Here is a 25,776-nt window from a genome sequence, read left to right on the forward strand (position 1 = left end):
TTAAGCGAAGCATTGAGTTATGTGATGTAAAGAGACGACCATCATTTGCTAGAAAATTGAGGTGGTTTCTGATTTATTTGGAGACGTAACAGTGGGAAAACTTATTTATCCTTACTTTAAGCCCATCGCAGCTCATGGTATTTTATGATAATGGTCATGGGTGGGCTGCTCTTAAGCTAGGTCAAAGAAACTGGTAAACTGGGGCGGCTGAGTATTTCAAAATGCATTAGCAAGATATGATCCGATTATTTCAAACCAGCTTTTTACTTAAACCTTCTTACGACGGATCAATGTACAAATTGTATATCAGTTATTTTGTATAATATCAAGAGTATATTTCAAAGTTAGTTTAATAATATTTTAAATTATTGCAATTACCTAGTATAAAAATTTCACTATCTCTTCACAACATTAGTTATTAAAAATAATCCGACGCTGGAGGATTAATTAAGTCATTCACGAGTTGTACTTGTAAGTCAAAGTAAAATCATTCAAATACGAAGTTATATTTTTGAATAAAAATTGCACGGAATCCGTACATTTGGAGCATTCTGTGGAGTTTAAACTCCAAGGCGTGTTCTCAAAAACTGATTTCTATTCAGATTATGGAAAGAACTAAAAAGTTAAGAAGTTAAAAAATCTAATTAAATAGATTTTATATACTAAACTTTACACTTATTTCATTTTAGCATGTAATTCACAAATGAATTTATTAGATGCCATTTCTTTTTCCCTAAAGTATAAAAAAGTATTAAGAAGTATGACATCTAAGCCAACGATAGAAAATTGGATAAATTAAATCGTATTGAAAAATTGTGACTCTTGCATCCATTCATTCATTCATTCTTCGCCATTTTTGACGATGAGATGTTTGTATTATTTCCAGATAACTCTTATTCATAACTTCATGTTCTTGATTCTTTTTAAGAAAATATTTCTAGGCATCAAGTTGGAGCAGATATGAAAGCCGTGATATTTTAATAATCGTATACCTACATAATTAAGTTACTTTGTGTAAAAGTAAGTCCCACCTACCCCTAACAAAGTCTTGTCCCATGACATCGTAGCGTTGTCGGGACCAAGCTCTCAGGATAATCTATTTTCTAACTGTCATAATATTAAGATTTCACTTTTTCCTTATATGAACTACACATACATTTAAGCAGAATCTTATTTCCCTATCTTTCAACAATAGAAGAAAACCACACAGTTAAACATTTGATGTAACAATGAAAACGATTTGAACGCTAATTCAACAACGGAATCTATTGTTATATAAGATTTTTTAAAAAGAAATTACCATAATTCATGAAACAATTTCATGACAATTGGTATTATTAAAGGGGATATTTTGAATTTTAAATTTCGTATAATTCAATTTTGTGTAATAATTCTTGAAGGAGTTATCACGGATAAACGCTGAAGTCTCGCTTTATATTTATTGATTGAAATTTTAATTCTCCTTGAAACACATTCCCTTCTTCCAAAGTATATATTTGCCAGTTTGGTATTTCCAGGTCAACGGCTTGACTTGTTGAGCGCCAACTATTAGCACACATTTTGCTTTATTATTTGTAGAAATGGGGATTGAGTCGCATAAAACAATGGCATTTCAAAAACGGAACACACAATCTAATGAAATGGTTAAACAAGATTCATAAGTTAAAGGGTTAACCGATTATTTTCTTAATATATTTTTCTTTTCTTCACCGCAGTGATTAGATTTGCCCAAAGTTGAGTTTCCTCAGAATAATTCAGATTTAATCCAAAATTTATTAATCCTTAACAAAGACAAGAAAAAAAAAAAAGCATTGAGATGTATTAAAATGTCTCCTTTTTCTTCGGAGTTCGTGCAGAAGAACAAAACGGGAAAATTTAATGGAATAATCGAAGGAGTAGCACTTCCAATTAAATTAGTACATCTCTATAAGCAAACAGACCTTTTTATTTCATCCGTAATTACATTTTGATTCCTTCAGTTATTTTTTTTATTATTAATAATCATCCGATTTGTTTTTGTCTGTTTTAATTGTTTTCATTTCGTTAGTTAGCAACACAGTCGATTGGTGGCGCAGCTGTTTCGACATTTTCCGAACCTCGGCGAACTAATTAGTATCAATAAAGTGAAAAGACTTTTCTTTCACTCACAAATCTGAAGAGGGCAATACAACATTCTTTGTCAGGTTTCTTTCCTCAAGGACGAAATAGGGGGTGGGGGTGAGAAGTGTAATATGCTCGATTTGGGGCGCAAAATTTTAATTAAGAGAGATTAGAAGCCCGCGTTCTTAAGCGTGACTGGATTTTTGCGGACGTCAAGTTCTTAATTTGTGCTTTTCTTCGAGTTGCTTCTGCAATAAATTGCCACTCTTTAATTTCACTTGACGTTCAATTAGCGACGGAGTTTACGCTCTCTTTGTTCAAAATTAAGAACTGAGTGTCAGAAGAGCACTCCGACGCCTTAATTGTAAAACGCAATGAGGTTCGGGCTCCACTTCTAAGTTTCATGTTTTTCTTTGTTTAGTTTAAAGAAAGTTTATACATCTGATATCTTGAACATCGTGTATTTTTAGTGGAGCTTATCTGTTTCATTTTAAATTGTGAGTAGTAGAATATTTAACTCATTTTAATAAAGTTCTTTAAGAAAACCAATTTCGTCAAAAGCCGTTGCGGTTGAAAAAAAAAATTTTTTTTGAAGATATTTGATATGCTTGTTTTTTCATTCTTTGAAACTTGTTTTGACATTTTTACTTTCTCTTATACATAGTATAGTTATCGTCATAAAATTCGAACTCGAGATTCTGACGAATCTCCATGTTTTAGATTTTCCTGAGTTCGAAAAACGCATTTTTGGAAAACGTTCCTTGCGTCTGTTTGTCTGTGATATATATGTTACCGTTAAAGTATATAATACAGTTATTTCATAGAATACCTAGTTATTCCATGAAATAACTGATCGTGTCCGTTAAAGTGTGTAATATGTTATTAATTTGATACTTTAACTAGTTATTCTATGAAATAACTAGGTATTCTATAAATTAACTAATGAGAGACAGTTAAAATGTAAAATAAACAATTTATCTCAAATGAAATTAAACTAATGATAGACAATTAAAATGAAAAAGAAGCAGTTTATCTAATTTATGCAGCGTATAAATGGTATTTATGGAAACGTACCATAAAGTCATTTGTTACAAAAAGGATTACTAAAATGACACTTGGAATTACAAAGAACATTATTTCTAAAACAAAAACATTTTTTGTTGACACACTGGGTTTTAAACGAACATTTTTTAAATCCCTGACCAGTACCTAAACTTTCAGCTGTAGTTTATAAATGCAGTAGGTGTGGAAGGTAAATGTATTTGTCGTGAGAGATATATGATATAGATTATTTTACACTTTAAAGGGCTGCAGATCGTTATTCTATGAAATAACTAGTTAAACCATGAAATACAAGAGAGTTTTACACTTTAACGGACGCGATCAGTTATTTCATGGAATAACTAGGTATTCTATGAAATAACGGATTTCATACTTTAACGGTAACATATATAACTCAAAAACGCTTTGATCTAAACGAATGAAATTTGATATTCGGTCTTTACACCGAATTTGCTGATTTCTGTCAAATTTTGAGTAAAATCTGTTCAGAGGAAGTCCGTTTGTCTGGCCGTTCGAGTATAAGTTAATAGGATAATTACAAAATGAAGAGAGCTAAATAGATAAAATTCAGTACACAGATTTAACATCTATACTGCAGACACCCGCCAAATTTTGAGCCAAAACCAACCACGGGTTGATTGTCTGTCAGTTTGTATATTCTGAAAATGTAAATACAATAATTCAGAAACGCAATGACTTAAATATACCAAATTTGGTATAGGATTTTGTGATTACAAATGTAGTTTTCTGTTCAAGATTTGTTTTAGTCGATTGTGAAAAACGAGTCTAAAATACAAATTCAATTTTTGGATACTATTAATGTATGCCAAAGATTAATCGCCAAGGACGACATAGATTCAGTAAAAATACTGAATTCACGCTGAAAGTTAAAATTTCATAACTTTTGTACGCCAATGCCATTTATGACAAGTTCACGAGAAAGTTCTGAGGGATTTCACTCCCGCTGGTCTTAAAAAACGTTTTCGTTGCTATTACATTTTCACATTCTTCTACTTTTTTTTCTTTCTTCTTATTTTCTTTTTTATAGATACTTAAAATATTATTCAGTGAATAAGTTTTTAAGCTATTTCAAAATTTATAGAATAGTTGCATCGCTTTCTTAAATGTGATTAGATTAATTTCTTAAATGTTTCTAGACTAGTTCTCTTTTCGTTAACGATAATTTCTTAATTTCCTTCTTAAGTTGTCTCAAGCCGTGGGGGTTTGGTGGGGTTCAGGTTCGAATTTCGATTCCAACAAAGATCTGTTGCATATTTGCACATTTTGCACGTTAAATCTTCACTCGAGGGCCTAATATCCTCGTGCTTATGAAGTGCGGAAATTTGACGGGGCGATTTCCTGCTCAAGTGCCGTCCTTATCATGTATCCTTTGTTCAAAATTACGAGTTCCGTCTTAAAATAGTTCTCGTATATTTCCAAAACAGTACTTTAATGTAACTTAATTATTAATTTCACATTAATTTGCTTCTGCAATAAATTATTGCTCTTTTAATTTCATTTCACTTTACAACAGAATTACCATTAATAAGTGAATATCAACCAAATTTTCTGACATCATGAATGTTTAAAAGCAGTTGTTGTGAGGCACTGAGCTCCACTATTAAATGTCGTGTTTTTCTTGCTTATAGGAAGTTTTCATTTGTATTTGTGTATGTAAACACATTAATTAAATATATATATATATATATAATCTAGCTAGAAAAATAAATTTTATTACGTTACCTTTACATAAAATTGTAGGTTTTTGTCATAAGGGCGTAATGCAAAGTCAATTATTTTCTCTCTACTATTTATTTAAATACAACAAGCGCAATACTGCGGAACTTAAATGAGTCTTAGGAAGACACTCCCGGTGGTTTTATTTATTGAGCCATTAATATTAAGTGCTTGTATGTATTTTCAATTTTTTTTTTCACTTTAAAAAAGCATTTATTGAGAAAAATTGGTACAGTATATATCAATCAAAATATTTTTTATCATTTTCTGCAACATTTTTCCCATTTTCGTCCAATAAGTCTTGCAATTAATTGTCTTCGGATTTTTTTGGTCCTCCACGCCGTTCTTTGTCTTTTGCATCGAAATCATAACTCTTAAATCGTTGAAACCAAAACCGACAATTGGGATATGACGGAGCCACTTCACCATAAGTTTCTAAAATTATGTGATTGACTTCGGCAGCAGAATTTTTCAGATAAAAAAAAATGAATGAATGTCAAAATTGCAATTTCGAACGTTCCGTGGTTGGGGTCTTTATACATTAAATAACTCCATATTACTAAATGGAAAACTTTCAAAATGATAACAATATAAAGCAATTGTAAATTGGTAAAACCCAAAACCATTGTCGTTTATATAGATACTTCGCATGTTTACCAATAGATGTCTCTGATTAAAATGCATGCAAGTACCTAATAAATATCTTTTCGACCCTGTACTTGGCTGTACAATCATTACATTTTTTGCCCTGTACTAAGCTGTACAATCACTACATTTTTTTCCCCTGTACTAGGCTGTACAATCACTAAATTTTTTCCCCTTGTACTAGGCTGTACAATCACTACATTTTTTTCCCTTGTACTAGGCTGTACAATCATTACATTTTTTGCCCTGTACTAAGCTGTACAAGCATTACATTTTTTCCTCTGCACTAGGCTGTACAATCATTACATCTCCCCTGTATTAGGATGTACAATCATTACATTTTTTGCCCTGTACTAAGCTGTACAATCACTACATTTTTTACCCCTTGTACTAGGCTGTACAATCACTACATTTTTCCCCTTGTACTAGGCTGTACAATCACTACATTTTTACCCTTGTACTAGGCTACATCCCCCCCCCTGTTTTAACTGTACAATCACTACATTTTTTCCCCTTGTACTTGGCTGTACAATCACTACATTTTTTCCCCTTGTACTTGGCTGTACAATCACTACATTTTTTCCCCTTGTACTTGGCTGTACAATCACATTTTATTTCCTGTACCAGGTTGTACAAGCACTACATTTTTTTTCCCTCCTCTACCAGACTGTACAATCGCATTTTTCCCCCTGTACTAGGCTGTAAAATCGCTACATTTTTTTTTTTTATTACTTTATCGTGAACACAGGTGAGAACTCGTTCCACTACTCACATAAGTGAGTCACTCTTCTTGCGCCAACTGAGGTGGCCGTGGTGAGTAAGCGAGTTAATTGCTAAATTTGCGATCGATGCTGTCGTTGTATCCGACCTCCATCAATCCCCATCCTCACTTAATCAATGGATGCGTCGCCAGAGGCACGCTTTGTGATACTTTCTCTCCCCTTTTTTATCACTTCGCTGTGGTACCTTTCTGTGGGGTCTCCTGATGCCCCCTTGTATGTTCGGCCGAGCGCTAAATTGCTTGTTTTCCCAGGGAGATTAGTGTGTTGTTTTAAGCTCCCGTCTAAATTAACGTCTTTTAAGGAGGGAAATTTATGCAGAAAACTTGGTCTGGAATACAAATCTTCTGAAGATTTAAGCGTAGAATAAATCTGTTCAGTATTTGCTTGTTGGTAGGCATTTGTTGTTGATGATTCATGCCATAAAAGTGCGTTTTCTTTTTCTTTTAATTCCTTCATTGAATGCTTAATTTGATCCCATTTTCATTTTGCAGAAGCGTAATGCATTTTTTTTTTCTTCTTCTCTTCGATTCTTTAAAGTGATGGAATTTATTGAAGTGGTGCCATTTTAATTGTGTCTGTGCTTTGAATGTATCAATATCGATTGGTTTCTATAAATGAAACTCTACTAAATAATTCAAATTTATTATTCATTGCAATATATTTCAGACAATTGCAATTAATCTCGGAAACTTTTGTCACATTTTAAAAAAGTGTTATTTCAAATAATTTTTTAAGAAAGACAAATATCTAAATATTTTCGTGATATATTTTTAATACATTTATTTATATAATATTTCTCTTATATGTAATTTATTCGACATACCCCTTCTTAAACATTTATTTTTTAAAAAATGCTAAAGAAAATGAGAGTTATTATGAAAGTATATGAGGGTCATATAAAATATAAGTGTTTCAACATGTTCCTCTTTTAAATGATTTTTTTTTTAAAAAAGGAAAAGATTCAAAAATTATGAAGGCAATTTAAAGTATTGTTATACTATTAAGAGTTTAAAATAATTTGTTTTAATGATTTTGTGTACACTTTTTTAAAGATAAACGCCTGTGTTGAGCGAATATTTGGGAATTGATATACATAAAATATTCATTGCAGAGAAAATGGTTGTTACTACAATGGCAAAGAAACTCTCTCTTTAGTGTAAATATATGTTATATGTATTATCGGTTTATTCCAGACAGGGAAAAAAAATTGATAAACATATTTAAAAGAATCCAATTTCATTTAATTACTTAGTTATGTTAGTAATGTCTCTTAATAATTAGGATATAAATTGGATAACGGAGTTGAAAAAATTCCATTGCATATTTTCATATTCTGATGGGGTTCATTCGTTTTATTGTCTTAATTTCATATTCATGTTTTTTTCATGTTACCGTAATAGATTGTTTTCACTCAAAAATAGTTGTTTGAATATTATTTGAACTATATATAATAAGTTTGAATCTTGTTTCTTTGAAATATATCCGATTTTGATTTTTTTCCCCCCCTGTCCGCATATTAAAATTTGTCAAGAGATTTTGTGTGTCGGTGTTGCTAAAGATAAAATAACAAGACTTGAAAAGATTTTATTACATATATTTACGATTCTTCATATATATAGATATTTCTTAATCCTAATTTCTGAATTTTCATCGTAATTTAGCCCATATTAACTTCATTCTCAAATGTTCACTTATTTCTTCATCCATCTCCGACTTTTTATTTAATTAATGCTACAAACACTCTATTCACACTAATTCAGCATTCTCACGCACCGAGTAAAGGGATAAAACCCATTAATGTTTGCCACATTCTTTTAAAGATAAATGCATTTCCCTACCCTAAATCTACACATGTCAACGAAATTTCTAGCAAAATCTCATGGTAAAAACCACTGAAGGGAAAACTCCGGTCTCTGTTTTGCTTTTATTTTACGATGTAGACGGTCTTAACATTGCATTCTTAACATTGTTTCTTGTACATAATATGCCTTCCGTAGCGAAATGAATAGAAGTTTTAAAATGGCAAAAGTTTTTCTTCTATTCGGCCACGCAACCACTAAAATATGTTTACATATATTTGTTTATTTATCTGGGTTGTATCATATGGTTTGGTGATTATTCTTAAGATATGGATTATTTGGATATTTAAGGGCTATGTTAATGAGATGGAATAAAATTAATACATTTGGAAGATCGCAGCCAAATATGACTTTTACATCATAAAACATAACAAAACATGTATAATTAAGCGATTTTGATTATTTCGTTATTTAAAAGTAATGTGAATAACTTCTCTGCGTAATAAAAAGTGATCAAGTGTTTATGGAATTTAAACTGCAATTCACTAATTACATGCTATTTGTGTAATATTGATTAAATTATAAAGAACATGTTTCTCATTCAAAAAGAAATATATAAATTCATCTGTAAAATTTTCTGCTACCATGCAATAAAAAAGGAAAATAACTTTCTATCTCATTTAAAGAAACAGATGAAATTGAAAAGGGGGGTTAAGGGAAAAAAAGTCCTGCGTTTTTTTTTTTTTTCTTCCAAGATGTTTTTGTGGGCAAAGAAGCTAAGCAGAATGATTCCATTTCTGAAAAAGGTATTTCTTCTCTTCCTTCCCCCTTCCTACCCCTCCCCTTTACTTCTTGTTCAAGTTCATTTATTCACCCCCTCCCTCTTTATTTTTGGGAGAAACAAAACGGAGGAGAGGCAAGAAAAAGAGCAAAAAAATCCATTCCTCTTTAAAAGAAAGCAAACAGAACGAAAGAAGAAGTTTGCTCAAATAATGATGACATCGTGTTCAGTTGTGGTTTTGTTTGGAAAGGAGAAATCATCCTGGAAACATCGTGGGAAGTGGCCATCCTTACGGCAGGTGCTCAGATACCTGATGAGAATTCTTCCTGCAAAAATATTGCGAGAGAAAAGAAATTGGCGAAGATGCTTGTCTCTTCTTCTTTACCGTGGTGCCAGAGAATTAAGGAGCGTGCCTTTTGCGTGTAAGAGATGTTTTCCTGGACGAAGTAAGTTTATTGGAAGAAAGGGGAAAAAAATTCAAACCAATTTGTGATTGAATAGAGACTGGTTTGGGCCTCTGGGATTTATGGTAAAAATGAAATTCCTTTCTTGGCGAGTGTTCTTTGGCTTTCTTTTTATCTTCTCGCCGAATCCTTGTTAGTGGAAAAAGTCTAGGGACAACTTGTCGGGAGTTTCCTAATCCTTTACCAATAGTTGTGTTTAGGAGTTTTAATTTTATCGTTCAGGCAATAACTTCGATGTTTCATTCTTATTTTAACGATGGGTTTTCTGTGTGATTAATGTATGACAGTTGATTAAAAGTGAATTCACTTTCTGCATTTATTTTAATGCTTGCGTTTCATCTGCTGCTTCTAGATATTTTTTACCTCTTTGGTGAATCTTGGAACAATTATTTATCAAGCATAATTTTTTATGATAGAATATTGGTTTAAATCATTAATTTTAAAACCATTATTTTCGCCATGAATAGGCGGTTTGCATTTGTTGAATATTTTGGTTAAATCATTTACTCTTTCTGATGTTAGGGGTGATAATGAAACAGATTGGAAATTAATTAATTTCGTTAGTTTATTATTAGTCTTATTTCTGCAAAATCTTGTTCAAAAGTTATAACTTCTGGTGTTATGGAAATTAATGAAAGAAATCTGTCGCCATTGCTTCTCAATCCATTTTGAAAATTCATAATGCCCGCCGAATTGATGAACATGGATTATACATGTCTTAAATGTTCTTCTCGTATTCGCATGGCAGGAAATTTAAACGAATGGGATTGTGGGTATGGTGTCTTCCTTTTTATATATCCACTTCACAAGATTTTGATATTCCTATCTAAAAGTCGGACATGCGGTATCAAAGCAAATCACCTTTTGAACAAACGCATATCACTATTACATATGCAGTGCATTGATTTCAGTTTCATTCTCGAGGTGTTAAGTTTGACATTAATTAAATCGAAGATCCGCCCGTGTTTTGCCATGATACGGTTTTTCTTAAATTTGTAAGAATTATAAAGTCGTATTGACTTCTGTTGTTGAATAAAAAGAAAGATATGTTATGAAACAGATGGCATTCTAATATCGCCCTTTGATAATTGGGGAAAAAAATGAAAAATGATGGGAGAGAACGTTTACATATGTATATTACGGACGTATATAGTGCATAAAGACATAATATACATGCACATTTCTGTACATTTGTACATATTTTGTATTATATATATATATATATATATATATATATATATATATATATATATATATATATATATATATATATATATATATATATGGATAAACAATTTAACCATATTTTCACCATGAAAAACACACCAGAATTGACAGATGGTGAAGAAATTCAATTGTCGTTTAGGATTGTGTTGATACGTGGTTTAACTGTATCAGGTACAAGTTAATCCTGGTCCTACTCGATTGTACCTGATACAGCTGGAAACTGGGTACTCGGTGGGTATCGGTTCTCGCACTTTTGTGCCGAGACTAGTAACTGATATTTATATGAATTTGATTCCAAACTAGGATTTCGTTTCTTCGAAAGAGGTATTAATGAGGATGTGCCGGTGACCTTGATTTTGATCGTGATTGATGGATGGGTGAGAAGAGGAAGGAAAAGGATTTTCTAATATAGTTAGTTTGGTTTTATTATCTGTATATGCACCGTTACATAGGATAAAGAGCAGTAGTGGCTAAAAATGAAATATATATATTTGGGGGGGGGGAGGATCGTCATCGTGGCTGGAAGGTGAACTAGCTATACCAACTTAAAAATATGTCAAATGGATATAGTACCACTTAATTGAAAATAGTGTGGTCGAAGAGATTGCTGATCGGTAACTGATATCATGACACATTAGATTTGTACAATGCCTCCCAACTTTAAGCCACTATAAAATCATAAAAACAATTTTTTTCAATGTTTATTTCTTTCTTGCACGTTTCATTTCTACTTCGGAAATAAGTCCCGAAATTGTGTCGAGCTACAAATATAAAAAGCTCTTTTTCCGAGCGGAGCAACGAATGAAAAAAAATCACCCATCTCACAGAAGTGGTCACTCGGGACTTGAACATCGCAACCACGGATACGGCCATCCGACAAAGTGAAATTGTGTTTTTCTTCCGGATTTATTCGAACGACTTGAAGATAACTCTCTCTCCTTCCCCTTCACTTCCTCGCGGACAACTGCTCGCAAGTGGTTAAAAAAAATGCGGAAAAAAGTGCTTTTCGAGGTTAGTTTTTTTATTTTTTATTTTTTTAGCCTTGTTTGTATATCCATTTGAAAGCCGACTTGTGACCACTTGTGTTGTGACTGATTGAGACAACAACGGCCTCTTGCCTGTTATGTTTCTCTCTCGCTCTCTTCTTTTTTATTTGATAATTTTCGCGTGTTGTTAAAAATAGCTGAAAAAGATAGGATTATGTTTCTTTCATTCTTTTTTTATTTCTAATAATATGCTGCAGGATGTCTTAATATTTTGTCATACGACGGTTATATGCTGCTGTTGTATAAGAGCAGTGAGTTCTCGTGTACGCGTAATGTGAATTCATATAACATAACTGATTTTTTTGTTTTGATTAAATATCATACCACGCGATAATCAAGTTCGGATTCCTAGTAGGATAAAATTAACACTTTTATAGTTTTTAACACTTGGGTTTTAAAACAACTTTTATCGTATTCAAATATGAAGAGTAAAGTTGACAGTTTAAAAGAATTCTCAATAGCAATCCGAGCATTTAGGTATTAGGCTTGAGCTGTTATGTGTTCGAATTTGTATACATTGATTTGATGATGTATCTTCACGATAATACGATTAATTTTACGAAAATAATACAGCTTCATTTTACGCAGAACATATTTTTTACGTTGTACTCGAGTCGTACTTGTTGTACATAAAATCATAATTGCCAAAGAGGCACTACGTTCTTAGCATTGCTGGGAATTAAAATGTAAGATGCCTTCATAGTTTGTTTGGTTAAGAAACACAGAACAGAATTTATTTTAATTTTGCATGTAAGTTTTTGTGTCATGAATTAATTTAAGTTGATAGAATTCGTTGAAAGTGATTATAGTTTCTGATGACAGTGCTATGAAAGATTTTGTTCATTTGCTTGTATACATTCTACTGTACTACTCTTTTTATCGTGGCATATATCGTTTGCATGTATATCTATGCCATGATTTTCGTGCTTTTTATAATTCTTTTGTTAATTTGCAGTGTTTACTCAGTATATATTTCCAAAAATCTATATTACGTGTTTTAAATAATTTCATGGTCGGTAATTTGATTTATAGTAATTTTTCAAATCCTACTATTAACTCGCACTCTCCCTATAATATATATATCTTGTTCAAATTTTTAATCGTTAATAAAATACTTTTTATTCATCCACTCAAGTTCAAATACATTTTTTTTTAAAACTTGTAGTGGATGTTTTGTTCAAATATTAATTAATTAATTAATTAAATTTGTCCAGTAATTTCTATTTAGTCGCTAAAGTCGCCAAATCCGTCGCCAAACTTTATTTTGCCACTTAATATTGTAATTCTGTCATATGTATATACATATTTATATTAATTGTAATTATTTAATAAAAGTAACTAAAAGAAAAAAAAAATGTTGACCTAAGTAGGAATTGACTTAAAATTTATATAATATATAAATTTTAAGTCAATTCCTACTTAGGTCAAAAAATTTTTTTCTTTTAGCTACTTATAAATTGTTGACCTAAGTAGAAATATTATATATATATATATATATATAATATAATATTACTTGTTTTTAAATATGTTTGCAGAAGGTAATTTCTTTAGACGTAACGGCTACCATGAAAAATAAAAATTGCCAATGATAAACTTAGAATGATTCGTTTAGAAGAAATATAAATTATGAAGTCTTAAATTATTCATATGCTTGATGTCTTCTGGTTTACCTTTTACCGTCGGCATTTTTTCAATTTTTTCATATATGAAGTATAGAACGTATATGAAAAATGGAAAGGAACATTGTTGAAAATGGAAAGACTCGGAACTCGAGATTTTGATTAATCTCCACATTAGAAATCTCCTTGAATTCGAAAAATACGTTTTTGACATTATGTACATTTGTTCTTAACACGATGCCTCAAACACTTTGAGCTAGACGGATAAAATTTGGTGTATGGTATTTACATAGAAAATTTGTTAATTTCTATCAGATTTAGAGCAAAATCCATTCAATTTGAATTGATCTGTCCGGCTGTTTGAATATATGTTAACATGGTAGCTACAAAACTAGGTACACTGTTTTGATATTTAAAATGTAGATTCTTGTCTAATTTGGAATGAAATCCGTCAAGATGTTGATCGCTTGTCGGCGTGCGCATTTTACAAACGCTAATTCAAAAACGTAGTGACTTAAAAATATGAAATTTGGCATGCTCTTTTGTAATTATATTTGTAGTTCTGAGTCGAATTTTGGCTTTAGTCGGTTGGAAAAAACGCGCCTAAAACGCAAATTTGATCTTCAGGTATTATTTACTTCAAAACAGGGGTTAATCGCCAAACGAATCGCCTAGCATCACACGATAGATTCATTAAAAAATACTACGTACATCGGTATTTCTTATCATCCAAGTACACAATTTTATGCAAGGGAAGTGAGAATTCCAATTCCACTTTCGGTTTAATTTATTCCCCTGTAAAAAATGATGCGCCATCAGAACTACGTTTCAAATGAAAGTGATACTTCGGTACCCTTGAAAAGGTGTCCAAGGACGTATTAAATTGGCGCATGGCCAGAAATCCTATGTTATATAAGACTGGTGATCATTTGTTCGACCCTTTTTGCCTTCTGCTTTTGTGCCTTTTTGTAAATAATCATGTTTGTCTTCCGGGAGATAAGAGAGGGAATAAAACGAAATTAAAAATATAACATGTCTCTTCAACGTCTTCAAACCTGCACTCTGCTTCAACCAAAAAAATAACGTCACGCACACACACACACACACACACACACACACACACACACACACACACACACACACACACACACACACACACACACACACACACAATATAAAATTGCTGTAAAATGAATAAAAAGAATTTTCTCTAAAAGTTTTTTTTTCTTTTTTTTTGTTTTTAACAAATTTGTTAAACTTAATGCAAACGCCCTTTTGTATTTGTTTTTAACTGAAGAGAATCTTGAGATTAGGCATTTTTTTGTTGATCTTTTATTCGTATGTTATTACGCTTCTCCTTAAGTTCATACAACAAAGATTTATTTAACACTGGAACCAGTGAACACATTTCTTCAGCCACTAAAGCGAAATTTCCTGTACCTCGTCCTTAACCTTCCCGTTATTCTGTATTATTTTTAGACACAGTTATTGTTTTCACTTCTTTTCTCCATCCTCTGAGGACCCATTTTGCAAACATCCTCTTTGAACTTTAGCTGTTCCTCTCTTGCGTATGCTATGCGTTAGCAGAGAAGCGTTTGTAGCTTTTAGCGTGGGTAGACCATTTTGACATCTGTTTTAAAACGCCTGCTGGTTATAAAATATTTCTTTTGCTTTCATCTGTTACATATCCTCATATGTTTTTATTTCACTTGTTGTGTGGAGGAACGTGTTTTCTCGCCATAAGATGATTATCAACTTTTTTTTCTAAATGTTGTGTTTTCTATGTTCCGTGTATAAATAGAATAACTAATTATTGTGTCTCAATCGGTTGTAAATCCTGTTATCTTATAGATATATTGATTATCTTGAAAATTACTCACTTATCTTCATCAGATGGAGTCTGATTAATTTTATCAAAGAAATTTCAAATACTTGGTTATATGATACTCTTTTTTAATGCCTTCCGGGTATCATATATTTCATTGCTTTGGTTTTATAATTTTTAAATCTAGGCAGTTATGTAATTATAGCGCATAATTGAGAAGATTATCTCTTGCTAATCTGCCATGTTTAACAAATTTTAATTCCATCGACCTTCTTGTACCATATTTATTATTGAAATTTTAAATAATCCATGTCATCTTGCCAAAGACCTATTTTCCATAGTAAATTTGACTATAATCATGTTTAAAATAGATTGTTGATCCTAGTTAAAAAAAAATATGGGACAATTTTGTAATTTCGTCGTTTCGTTCGCAAGTTGCATTCGGCAGATCCTAATATTCCTTACTTAAAATTTTATATTTCTTTTCAATTATATATAGTCTCTACTCTGTGTTGGAAAAAATAAATCAGAAGTTCCATAGAAAAGCAGCTTATATTGAATATAATGTTAAAATAAAAATAAATGATTTTCTGTTTAGAAACAGCTATTTTTCTATTTTTTTTAATGTTCTGTTAGGACTTTTAAAAAAATGGGAAATATATTTTGAAAATATTTGCTATGAATATCTCACTTTGAAATATGGTCCCCCTACCAAACTACTACCACAGAGCTTGATTTTTCATTATTAAATCCACATTTAATAATTAATCTTATTATCCTGATCTTAGTAAAGCTGCAATATGATGATAGAAATAAGAGTTTTAACTATTTCTCATTGAGAAATGTCTTCTTTAAAAGCTTGAGAATTCCAATTCATTTTATTTTGAGATTATAATATGAGATTTTATGGCGTTAAAAAAACAAAGCAACTCGCATACCTTTGTCATTATTGCATTTTAGAATTTGGTTTCTGTAAGCCCCGACTCAAGTACATTTCCATTTAGACATGCCATTTTTTTAATCCTATATGTGATATTGAACCAAAGAAAAAGCTTTTTTTTTTTAAATCCACATTTCGAAAGCGAAATGTTGAATAAATAGAAATAGTTTGTTTGACAAATGATGCATGAATTTTACCCTCGTTCTACTGCTTATTAATTCTAGAATCACAATTCATAAAATTTTCAAAGGGTAAAATGTATTTGAAATTTATTAAATGTATTTAAATAAAGAAAAATATCCTTTTTTAATTTGTTTCATAAAACGTGCCGATACTTTTGAAAAGAATTATTCTTGGATATGAATTACTCATAGACATTTTTTCCCCCATGAATGAATTGAATGGATCATAGCAGTGACGTTTTTATTATAGAGAAAGATTATATTTTTGCTCATTCGTATAATTTACGATTTCCTTTACTGACCACAAACCACAAAAATCTTTATATACATCTTCATTATTTTTTTAAAAGACGCAATTACACTTGAAACCCGATCAAATTACTTTTTATATCTCAAAAGTAAGTACTTAAATGAACTTTTTTTATATGTCCTCTTGCGGGGGAAAAAAATATTCACTTCAACCACATCGTTTTCCAGATGCGTTACATTATAATCTAAGAGTCGTTGAAGGAGGAACTCAAAAACTCTTTTTATTTCAACATTCAGATCCATAAAGAAAAATCCGTCCTTTCCGTGCGTCAACAAGGCAGATTCTCCTACAGCTCGCTATTCAAAAACATAAATTCAATATTAGCTTAAAAGTGTAGAGGGGTAAAGGTTTTCCAACCCTTTTACCCTGCGTCCCTATCTAAAAACCACAGAGAAAGAAAGAGAGCAAGGGAAAAAAAAAAAAAAATCTTCAAGCCCATCGACCCGTGGCATTTTTCCATCGAAGGAAGAAAGAATTTATCGGAAACGAGGCTTTCTTGTAGCGATTTTGTGGTTTTTCTTTCATGGTGACTGTTGAGATCTGACCACTCTTCTCCTGACAAATGGGAACAATGAGATCTTTTCATTTCTCGTCGCATCATTGACTCTGGTGGAGTGAGTTCTCTGGGTGTCGCCGGACCTCCGAGTGCCGTCCATCACTGTCGCCACCAAATTGGACATTTCTCTTTCTCGAGGATGCCTCCTCAAAATGTTTTCTTTAGCACCCCGTTTGTGTGTTGTTGCCGCATTGATTCAGAAGTGTCAAGTGTGGGAACTCGTTCCTCGGAGTCTATTGAATAATTGCCACTCTTGTGTTGGTTTTGTGCAATGGGAGAATCCCTTGTGATTTCTGGTGGAGAAATATTCGATGTTTTTCCTTCGCTTTCAATGTAAAAAATCGCGAATAAATGTTGGCTGTTCTTGTAACTAATGGCACGAAGGTGCTAGAAATCATAAAGCGAGCTTTAGCTGTAAATGCGAGTTATTTCGAATGAATAAAACGTAACAGCAGAAAATTTACCTACATCTGATGGGATTCAGAAGCATTCCATCTTTATCTATGCATTTAAAGAATATTCTAAAATACTTAACAAGAAATTTTAAAGAAAGATTTGGGAAATGTCCAGTTCTTATATTTAATGCATTTTACTCGGGATTTGAACTGCAAATAAACATATCAACGGACCGATGCTCTATCAAATGAGTCGTGAGATCTGTTTTCAGGGTTTATTTGTATGACGATATAATAATGAAATTAGGATAGATTTCATTATCATATCGTTATATAAATCAGTACTTATCTATTAGTACGTCATGTAAATTAGTACTAATTTATTAGTATGTTATGTAAATCAGTACTAATGTGTTCGTACGTTATGTAAATCAGTACTAATTTTGTACTAATCTGTTAGTATGTCATGTAAATCAGTACTAATCTGCTAATACTAATTCAATACTAATTTATTAGTACGTGATATAAATCAGTACTAATCAGTAATCAGTACTATAAAATCATACCAGTGGTAAAAATTTTTTATTTTATGGATTTTTACCCTTCCCGGCTATCTTTTATTATTCTTATAAACTTGTAGCTTTAAAAGTATTAATGCATTTAATATTTATCAAGCGCGCATGCCTGGACTGTATTTCATGTTTTTATCTTTATATAAGGGTTACGAATTCAACATGTTTTTAAAACAATCAAATGAAAAATTCATTTCAATCTCAATAAGACAAATTGAAGTTGGTGCAATAGAATTGATAATTTTCTAATGCTTATGGACGGTATTTAAAATTTTAAATTTTTAATAACTATATTTGTTGAAAAAATAACCTATAATGTATAATATCATTGGTTATAATGCAAAGAAAAAAAAAAATCATAGAACGTTGGTACTAATTATTTTTGAGCTTCAGTCATTTTAAGAGGAACTCATTTTTGTGAATATTTGACAGTGATCACCTTCGAAAGTCGGGAACGATTTTATTAGAATTCTTTTATTAAATCAAGCATATCCGAGATAATCAATTTCAAGAAGTCCTCCCATAATTGTGAAAATGTTTTTTGAAAAACTACTTGATGAATTATGATTTCTTTAAATTATGGTTATATATTTACTAGGAAATTAATATTTCTAAGCTGACATTATTTATCCGCTCCAAACTAGAAACTATTTAAAGTTCCCATTCATACGGGTTTACTATCATGGTTCTTTTTAAGTTGCCTTTATATTCAGATATACTCATATTATGAAGGTAATTAAATCCAGCCACTGAAGATCATTAGTAAATCTCTGGAATGAAATATAATACCTCAATTCACCTTCAGCCATGTGTGAATCTAAACATAATACACCAACCTGCATCATATTCATCGCCCAATTAAGTTTACTCGGCTGTGATATAATAAGTATTATCACTGGATTCAACACATAGCAAAGCACTTATTACTCTGTGATCTGTGTTCTTACCGAAAACCCTCCTAAATTGTCCTTGGATTCACTCGGCAAATTAAATTTCTGACTGTCGGAATGGTGTGCCTAGCCCCTGGAGGCGCATACAAGGGGTTTTCTCTTTATAAATGTGGGCCCAGATGTGTCCTCACCAGAGAGATGGAACTCGACTTCAAAGCCTGCTCTCCAACTGATCCTCAGGCACGTCTGTCGTCAATGCCAGCTGTTACTAATTAGAAAGGAATTAACGGTGATAAGACCCTGCATCCCGAGAACCATTTTAATCTGAAATTGCAGCGTCAAGGCCCCTTTCTGCCCCCTTTTGTGGGATTGTCGAGGGAATTGGTGTTGTCATACGATTGAAAAGCCACGATCTGTTCCAGTTTTGGTGAGGACTTAGTTTCGGTTTTGGAATGAATTTGCTACGTTCGACGTAATTGCCTCTTTATAATCAGAGACGAGACGGAATTTCGCATTTCGGTGAGATTATCTGCTGTCCTCAATAAGCGTTTAGAAGAATCCATCGAGGACCTGCGATAATGAAGGATTGCTGTAAAAGTTCTGCAGTGTTCTCTCATAAGCACTGGTGTGCCTCAGGGGTGGTGGTATTTACAGTTTCTTTTTCAAGACGTTTTACTTCGCTTCGTACTTATCTGACGACACTGATTCCTAATTGTATGTAATATATTTCGTTTTTCATCAACCTTTTGAATAAGGTTGCTACAGTTAATTACGCGCTGGTACCTTTTTTTTTTTATTGCTTTATCATAAACATTTAAAGTGATGTCTCTTGAATAAGTTACAATTCTAAAGTAGTAGCTGACATGATAAAATAATTTCTATTTTATGGGCTTGTAGGCAGATCTCAATAGTTTCTGTATTGGAGGAATCCGCCATGATCTTTTATTTTTGTTATATTAACGTCCTACTTTGAGTGACACGAAATAGTTATTCTGGGACGGATCTTTCAATTTGTATTTTTGTTTCTTGACCTAAGGCAGCACTTCTCTTTTCTAACTGACATCTTTTAACCGTGGGAAGTTGTTTTGACCTTTACCTCTGAGGTCTGCTTTAATTTGGACAAGATTTGCATCCGCAGTGGATCTTTGGTGGAATAATATTTCGAATGGTGGAATCAGAGGTGTGATCTTATTACCAAGCCACCATAGCATCTTGTCTGTATAAGCGATGCAATATCTGCATATAAAACGTGTTGTTGGAATTTTTAATCATTCAAAATTACCTAGCCATTCCAATCTAGTCCCCTAAACCTATATTTCCTCTAACTCTCTGTAAATTAAAAATTCTGTGTGTTCGACGAATTGATTTGAAATATACTGGTCTGAATCTAGATTTAGGTGAAGTTTCTGGTTGGTGATACAAATCTTGAAATCGTCTCATATTCTCTTAATGCATGGAATAAAGATTTCCCCATCATCTGATCACAACTCTGATTGAAAAAATAGTTTCAAAAATAAATGCTGCATTTAAGGCATGCAGTACTCGCATTCAAGTGCGAAATTACAAGTGTCTGAGTAATTTGTTTCAAATTGCATGTTTTTTTTTATGGTAACGTAATTTCACTTCCTGATTCTTGCAGAAATTGCGCGGCTAATACGTAGATTTCTTCTCCTTTGGATTTCAACTTTGGAAAAAACCTCTGCGATTATATATTTAATGAGGGAGTGAAAACGGTTTTAAATATCATTATAGTAATGAAATTTGTTGTCAAAAGTTATGCAAAAGAATATTTTTTCTTAAAAAAAGATGAAAATCTAGGGGTATGGAATTGGTTAGCAATTGAATTACCATAATTAAAATGACATTTTTTAAAATGCTTGAAAATTAATTTTGTGCAATAATATTTTTGGGAACTATCATGAAAAAAACCCCCAAAACTAGTTTAATTATAAATTAAAATTACAAAAGTCGCAACAAGATATACATCTTCCCCTTCCATGATAAACTGCGCCACATTTGATAGCTGTTTATAAGTCAGCGTGACATATGGACACGATGCTGACACACATTTTTTAAAACCTTGTCAATTGATGGATATTAAATAGATTATAAACTGTGATAAAGCAGATAAGATAATGGATTTTCGTTTCGATCATTCTATGTAATATGCTGCAAAAGCAGAAAAAAATGACAATTCTCCATTAAATGGCTTTTTCTTCTTCTGAACATTTTGGCAGAACTTTTCATCTTAAGAGATGATTTTTAATGTGTGGTGTATTTCGAAAGCCAAAGATAAAAAAAAGAGTCTGTGAGAAATGTACCTTATAGTTTTTATATACAAGAAAATAATTCCTCTCGTTTAAAAAGAGAAACAGAAAATTGCAGATTCAGCAAATGTGTTTAGGTTCTTGACGTTATCCGTGTGACCAGATAGATGTCAGGTTGTTTAAGTTATATTAATTGAATTTTGTGATCCCCCCCCCAAAAAAAAACCACGTGATTCAAAAATTAATGTTTTTATTTTTAAAGCGGGGTTAAATTGAATTTATAACATATATATTTTTTTCAATCAACCAATTCGACTTTATGATAAATAAAGCATTCTTACTTAAAAGTATGGGTAATTATTTCTTTTAATATTGGAAATAGACGAATTTAAGTCACTTGGAATATTTTAAACATCAAATATTCCCGAAGATTCTTTCTGGAATATCATACCCACATCTTTAGATTTAAAATAAAAATGACTTCTGTCGCAAAATTCCTGTTTAATTTCCGAAACTAATTCTAATGGAAATTTATACCGCAATACGCTCCCAGCGTTTGCAAAGTGTGATCTGCTCTTCCACAGTTGTTCGGTCGCAAAATGATTCTTTCTAACATTAAAACTGCATAAATCAGTTTCTGCATTCCTAATTAGCAGCTATTTGGAAACCTTTTGTTTAGTGTAGGCAAATAGCGGTCTTTCAGAAACAGAAAGCATTCTCATATTGCGCTTGGAAATATTTCGCTGACTGTTAGAGCTCGGGAGGCGTATTCTCCAGATAATTCTTTTCGCACTGCTTATGATATGTTTGGTTTCCGAATTATGAAAGCGACTTTCAGTAATCAGCTTTGCTTATGCAAATTTTAAACAATCCCTTTAATAACATGTATATAACACCTACCATAGTGAAAAATAGCAATAGGGAAGTGGTTTATTTTGCAATCGAGTCGGAGAAACAATTGCCTCCAGGATGTATATGAATATAGATACTTTTAACTTACAAGTTAAATTCTGATTTGTAAAAATAAACATAAGGTTTGTATCGCCTAGTTTTATCATTTTCTATCCTATGTATATGAAATCAGTTTTCAGTACGAATCAGTATATCTACAAAAAGCTTGACGCAAAATTGTTTTTAAAATATTATTTAAATTTTTTCTCCTTGCATTGGTGGGATATTTTAAACACTTTCCTAAAAATTCCAATTATACAAATATTATTCGAAATGCACCTTTTTTTTAATATTAAAATGCCTATAAGGGGGATTCCTCTATTTGTAAAGAAGAGTTGACAGTTTAATGCAAAGCAGGTTGTTTTTAATACTGATATATATTGTTTCTCTATTCGGAATTTCAATTATTTTAGTTTTCAAGTCTAAAGTTCCCGGATTTGAGGAGTGTACTCAGTACCTTTTCTAAAATTCTGTATGTATATAATTTAAACCCTATTTAATTTCCTAATTTTTATCTTAATTTAGCACACATTAACTTCTTTCTAAAATGGTCTCCTATTTCCTGATCCAATTCCACTTTTTATTTTATTACTTTTAACACGCGCTCTAGAAAACCATTGAATTCAGCAGATTCTCACGCTCTTAGTGAAGGGATAAAAATCCGTAAAACTTGCAAGATTCTTTTAAAGATACCTTAGTTTCCCTTTTTTAATTCGATACGTATGAAAGAAATCCTTTTATAAATCTCATAGCAAAACCACCGAAGGGAAAAATTTCGGTCACTTTGGCTCTTCTGCCCTTGTGTCGCGATGTAGACTACATATCTTTAATCGCTTATATAACCTTATTATATATATAAAAGATTAATAATAAAGGTATTATATCAGAAATCATATATCCTGAAATAATGATAGCATAAGTACTTTGAAGACTTGAAACATTATGTATTCTCATTAAACAAAAAGACAGACATTCTTGAAAGTATTTTTACTGAGGTTAAATATTTCATAGATAAAAGAAATGCGATCCTGTTATTCAATAAATTATATTCCATGAGCCTTTGTCTTTCTATTAGCAGTTCTTCACTTCTAAGCCTTGTTCATTTAGAAGATTATAATCAATTTTCTTCATCATAATTTGTCATGTTTTACTAAATTTTACACGGCTCTATGAAATTGTGCATGACACAAACAAAAATTATAATTTTTTTTTTATTATTTTTTTATTTCACTAGTTACAGGCATGTTCGAAGGAATTTCTGAAAATTTATTTGCATTTATAAGCGCTATATACGTTATATAATAGTATTAAAGTGAATATGAGTGTTTTAAAAATGTAATGGTATATGAAAGTAGTCGAATGAGCTTTGGCAATGAAATAGCATAGCAAGTGGCATTCGAGCGTTGTACTGACAACCGGGCACATTTATACCTTTTCTCGCTGTCCGATCGCTTCGCCATTGTTCGTGTATAATATTATCGCGAAATTTGGTCAAACTACTAAAAGCCATTTTTAACCCAGAATTAATCTATATTTAACTTACAAAGATAAATGGAGGCTTGATATATTTAAAAAAAATAAATAAAAATAAGAATTGATTATCTAATTTTAAAATAAGGTGATGAATCCTTTCTTTTCCTGCAAAAAAGACGGAATACGAGTAAATGAATGTTGTTATAATGAGAATGTTGTACGGAAAATCATGAAGTTATGGCGAAATTCGAAATGGAACGCATCATCATTTTGTCATTAATGGGAAAATAATGGTTCCTCAGATTATATACTAATGTTGTTTAAAAGAAAGTTTCAAGGTATTAGTTATTAATATATAAGAAACAAAATACTAGTAATAATTTATGTTAGTTGAGGTATACTATACTATATATTAGTTTTTGCTTTCAGTGTGTATAAGTATTTGCTTGATGATTTCTGGTATTTAGTACTTTTTAAATTATTGGTTTGTTTGTACGAGTAATTTTAAATAAAAATCTGTTTTATAATTCGTGTGGAGTATTATTTATTGATATCTACGTTCGTGTCGATTTTTTCATTAACTAGACATTATTTTATATATAAATGGATGATCTGAAGAAGTGCTTTCTGTTTTAATCTGATAATTTTTATTTTACTTATTTTTTTTTACTTTGCCATGTAATAGAAGTTTATATTTCATTCTTTTTACTACTTATTCTGATATATGTAGTGTTGTTTGGGTTTTAATTTGAGGATTTAAAATAAAATAACTGTACCTAATTTTTCTAAAAATTCGAGTTTTTCTCGAAAAAAATACGTGCACTTTTGGTAACTCTCTACATTGCCGAACGGTGCAGTAAAAGTATACTAGTCAGTTAGTGGGTTTGTCTATGACAAGTGCCATTAGAAACAATATGGCACCCAATAACAAAAGTATACTGGGAAAATTAAAAAAAGTGATGTTTACTATGAAACTTCAAATAGTATTTGTAATCAGAATATTACTCCCCCTTTCTAAAAAACATCATTGAATAAAACTATTCTTAAAAGAAGTAAAAATAGTTACGAGTTGAACTAAAATTTTCCAAGAGAAAGCGAGTGGCAAGATTTTTGTTGAAAAAATAACAAGACCATTCAAAATACGCCAATGAATTCAAATTATGATAAAAATAAACTATTTAAAAAGTAATCCTAATACTTCATAGTATTTCTTACCAAAAATTTGTAGAAATTCTATAGAATAGCTTAGATGTATCATTTATGAATGAAACGAATCATTTATGTAGTAAACAGAAGCTTTCTTTTTCTCGATAAAGAAAAGTACAGCTACACTAAACATTTTCTTATGTTTCATAACATTTTTGGGAAAAATTTGATTCAGTAATTTAGATTTTTATTTATTTTTTTTAATATATAAATTTAATAATTTAATAATAATAATAAATAATTATAAATTTTATTTATTTGAATTTTTCTTTTTTTAGGTAAACCCGTGATATTGGAAAGTCCGAGAAACGCCACTGTACTGTCCGGCTCTAGTGTCCTGTTTCGTTGCGCTGTGAGTGGTGATCCCGAGCCTGCTGTGTCGTGGCAAAAGAACGGTCGCAGCTTGCACTACGCTGGACATGCCAATTACAGAGTTCTGGAATCAGGGGATTTGAAACTGGACAATGTCGGGCTTGCAGATGATGGCCTTTATCATTGCATCGCTCGGAATGTCAAAGGGATGGACTACTCGCCGCAAGCTAGGTTACGTGTGGAAGGTATGTAAAAATGTGTAAACATTTTTTAACAAAAATACTTTTTTTTTATTATTTAATAGAATATCCGTAATATTCAGCAACAAGATATCTGGTGCAATAACAAATCCAGTATATACATATAATATTAAAACTTATGTGGACGCAAAATCAGGCCAATTTATTAATCATTATTTGGCAAGAGCCTTCACGTTCGATTTGTTTACATGATTGCTTCATCGGAAAATCTAAAATAATGCTACTTTTTTTTTTTTATGATTGGATAATACGAAAAAAAAATTGTTTAAATCGAGCAGTTTCAATTACAAACTTAGTTGTGGTACTATAGCATAATATAGTATGGTGTTTATACGAAATATTATAGTATAGTATGGTATAATGTAAAATCTTCTG

The 25,776-nt window shown here is 31.4% G+C and overlaps 1 protein-coding gene across 2 annotated transcripts in view; it reads left to right on the forward strand.

The window, feature by feature from the left end:
- LOC129963188 (tyrosine-protein kinase transmembrane receptor Ror2-like) overlaps positions 1-25,776 on the forward strand; it is a 235,871-nt gene that overhangs the window by 105,718 nt on the left and 104,377 nt on the right. For both annotated transcript variants that reach the window (XM_056077350.1, XM_056077351.1), the window contains exon 2: positions 25,108-25,386. In XM_056077350.1, the coding sequence (XP_055933325.1) occupies positions 25,108-25,386 (279 nt within the window). The remainder of the gene's footprint in view (positions 1-25,107; positions 25,387-25,776) is intronic.

This window comes from Argiope bruennichi, chromosome 3, assembly GCF_947563725.1.
Source record: "Argiope bruennichi chromosome 3, qqArgBrue1.1, whole genome shotgun sequence".
Lineage (NCBI taxonomy): Eukaryota > Metazoa > Arthropoda > Arachnida > Araneae > Araneidae > Argiope > Argiope bruennichi.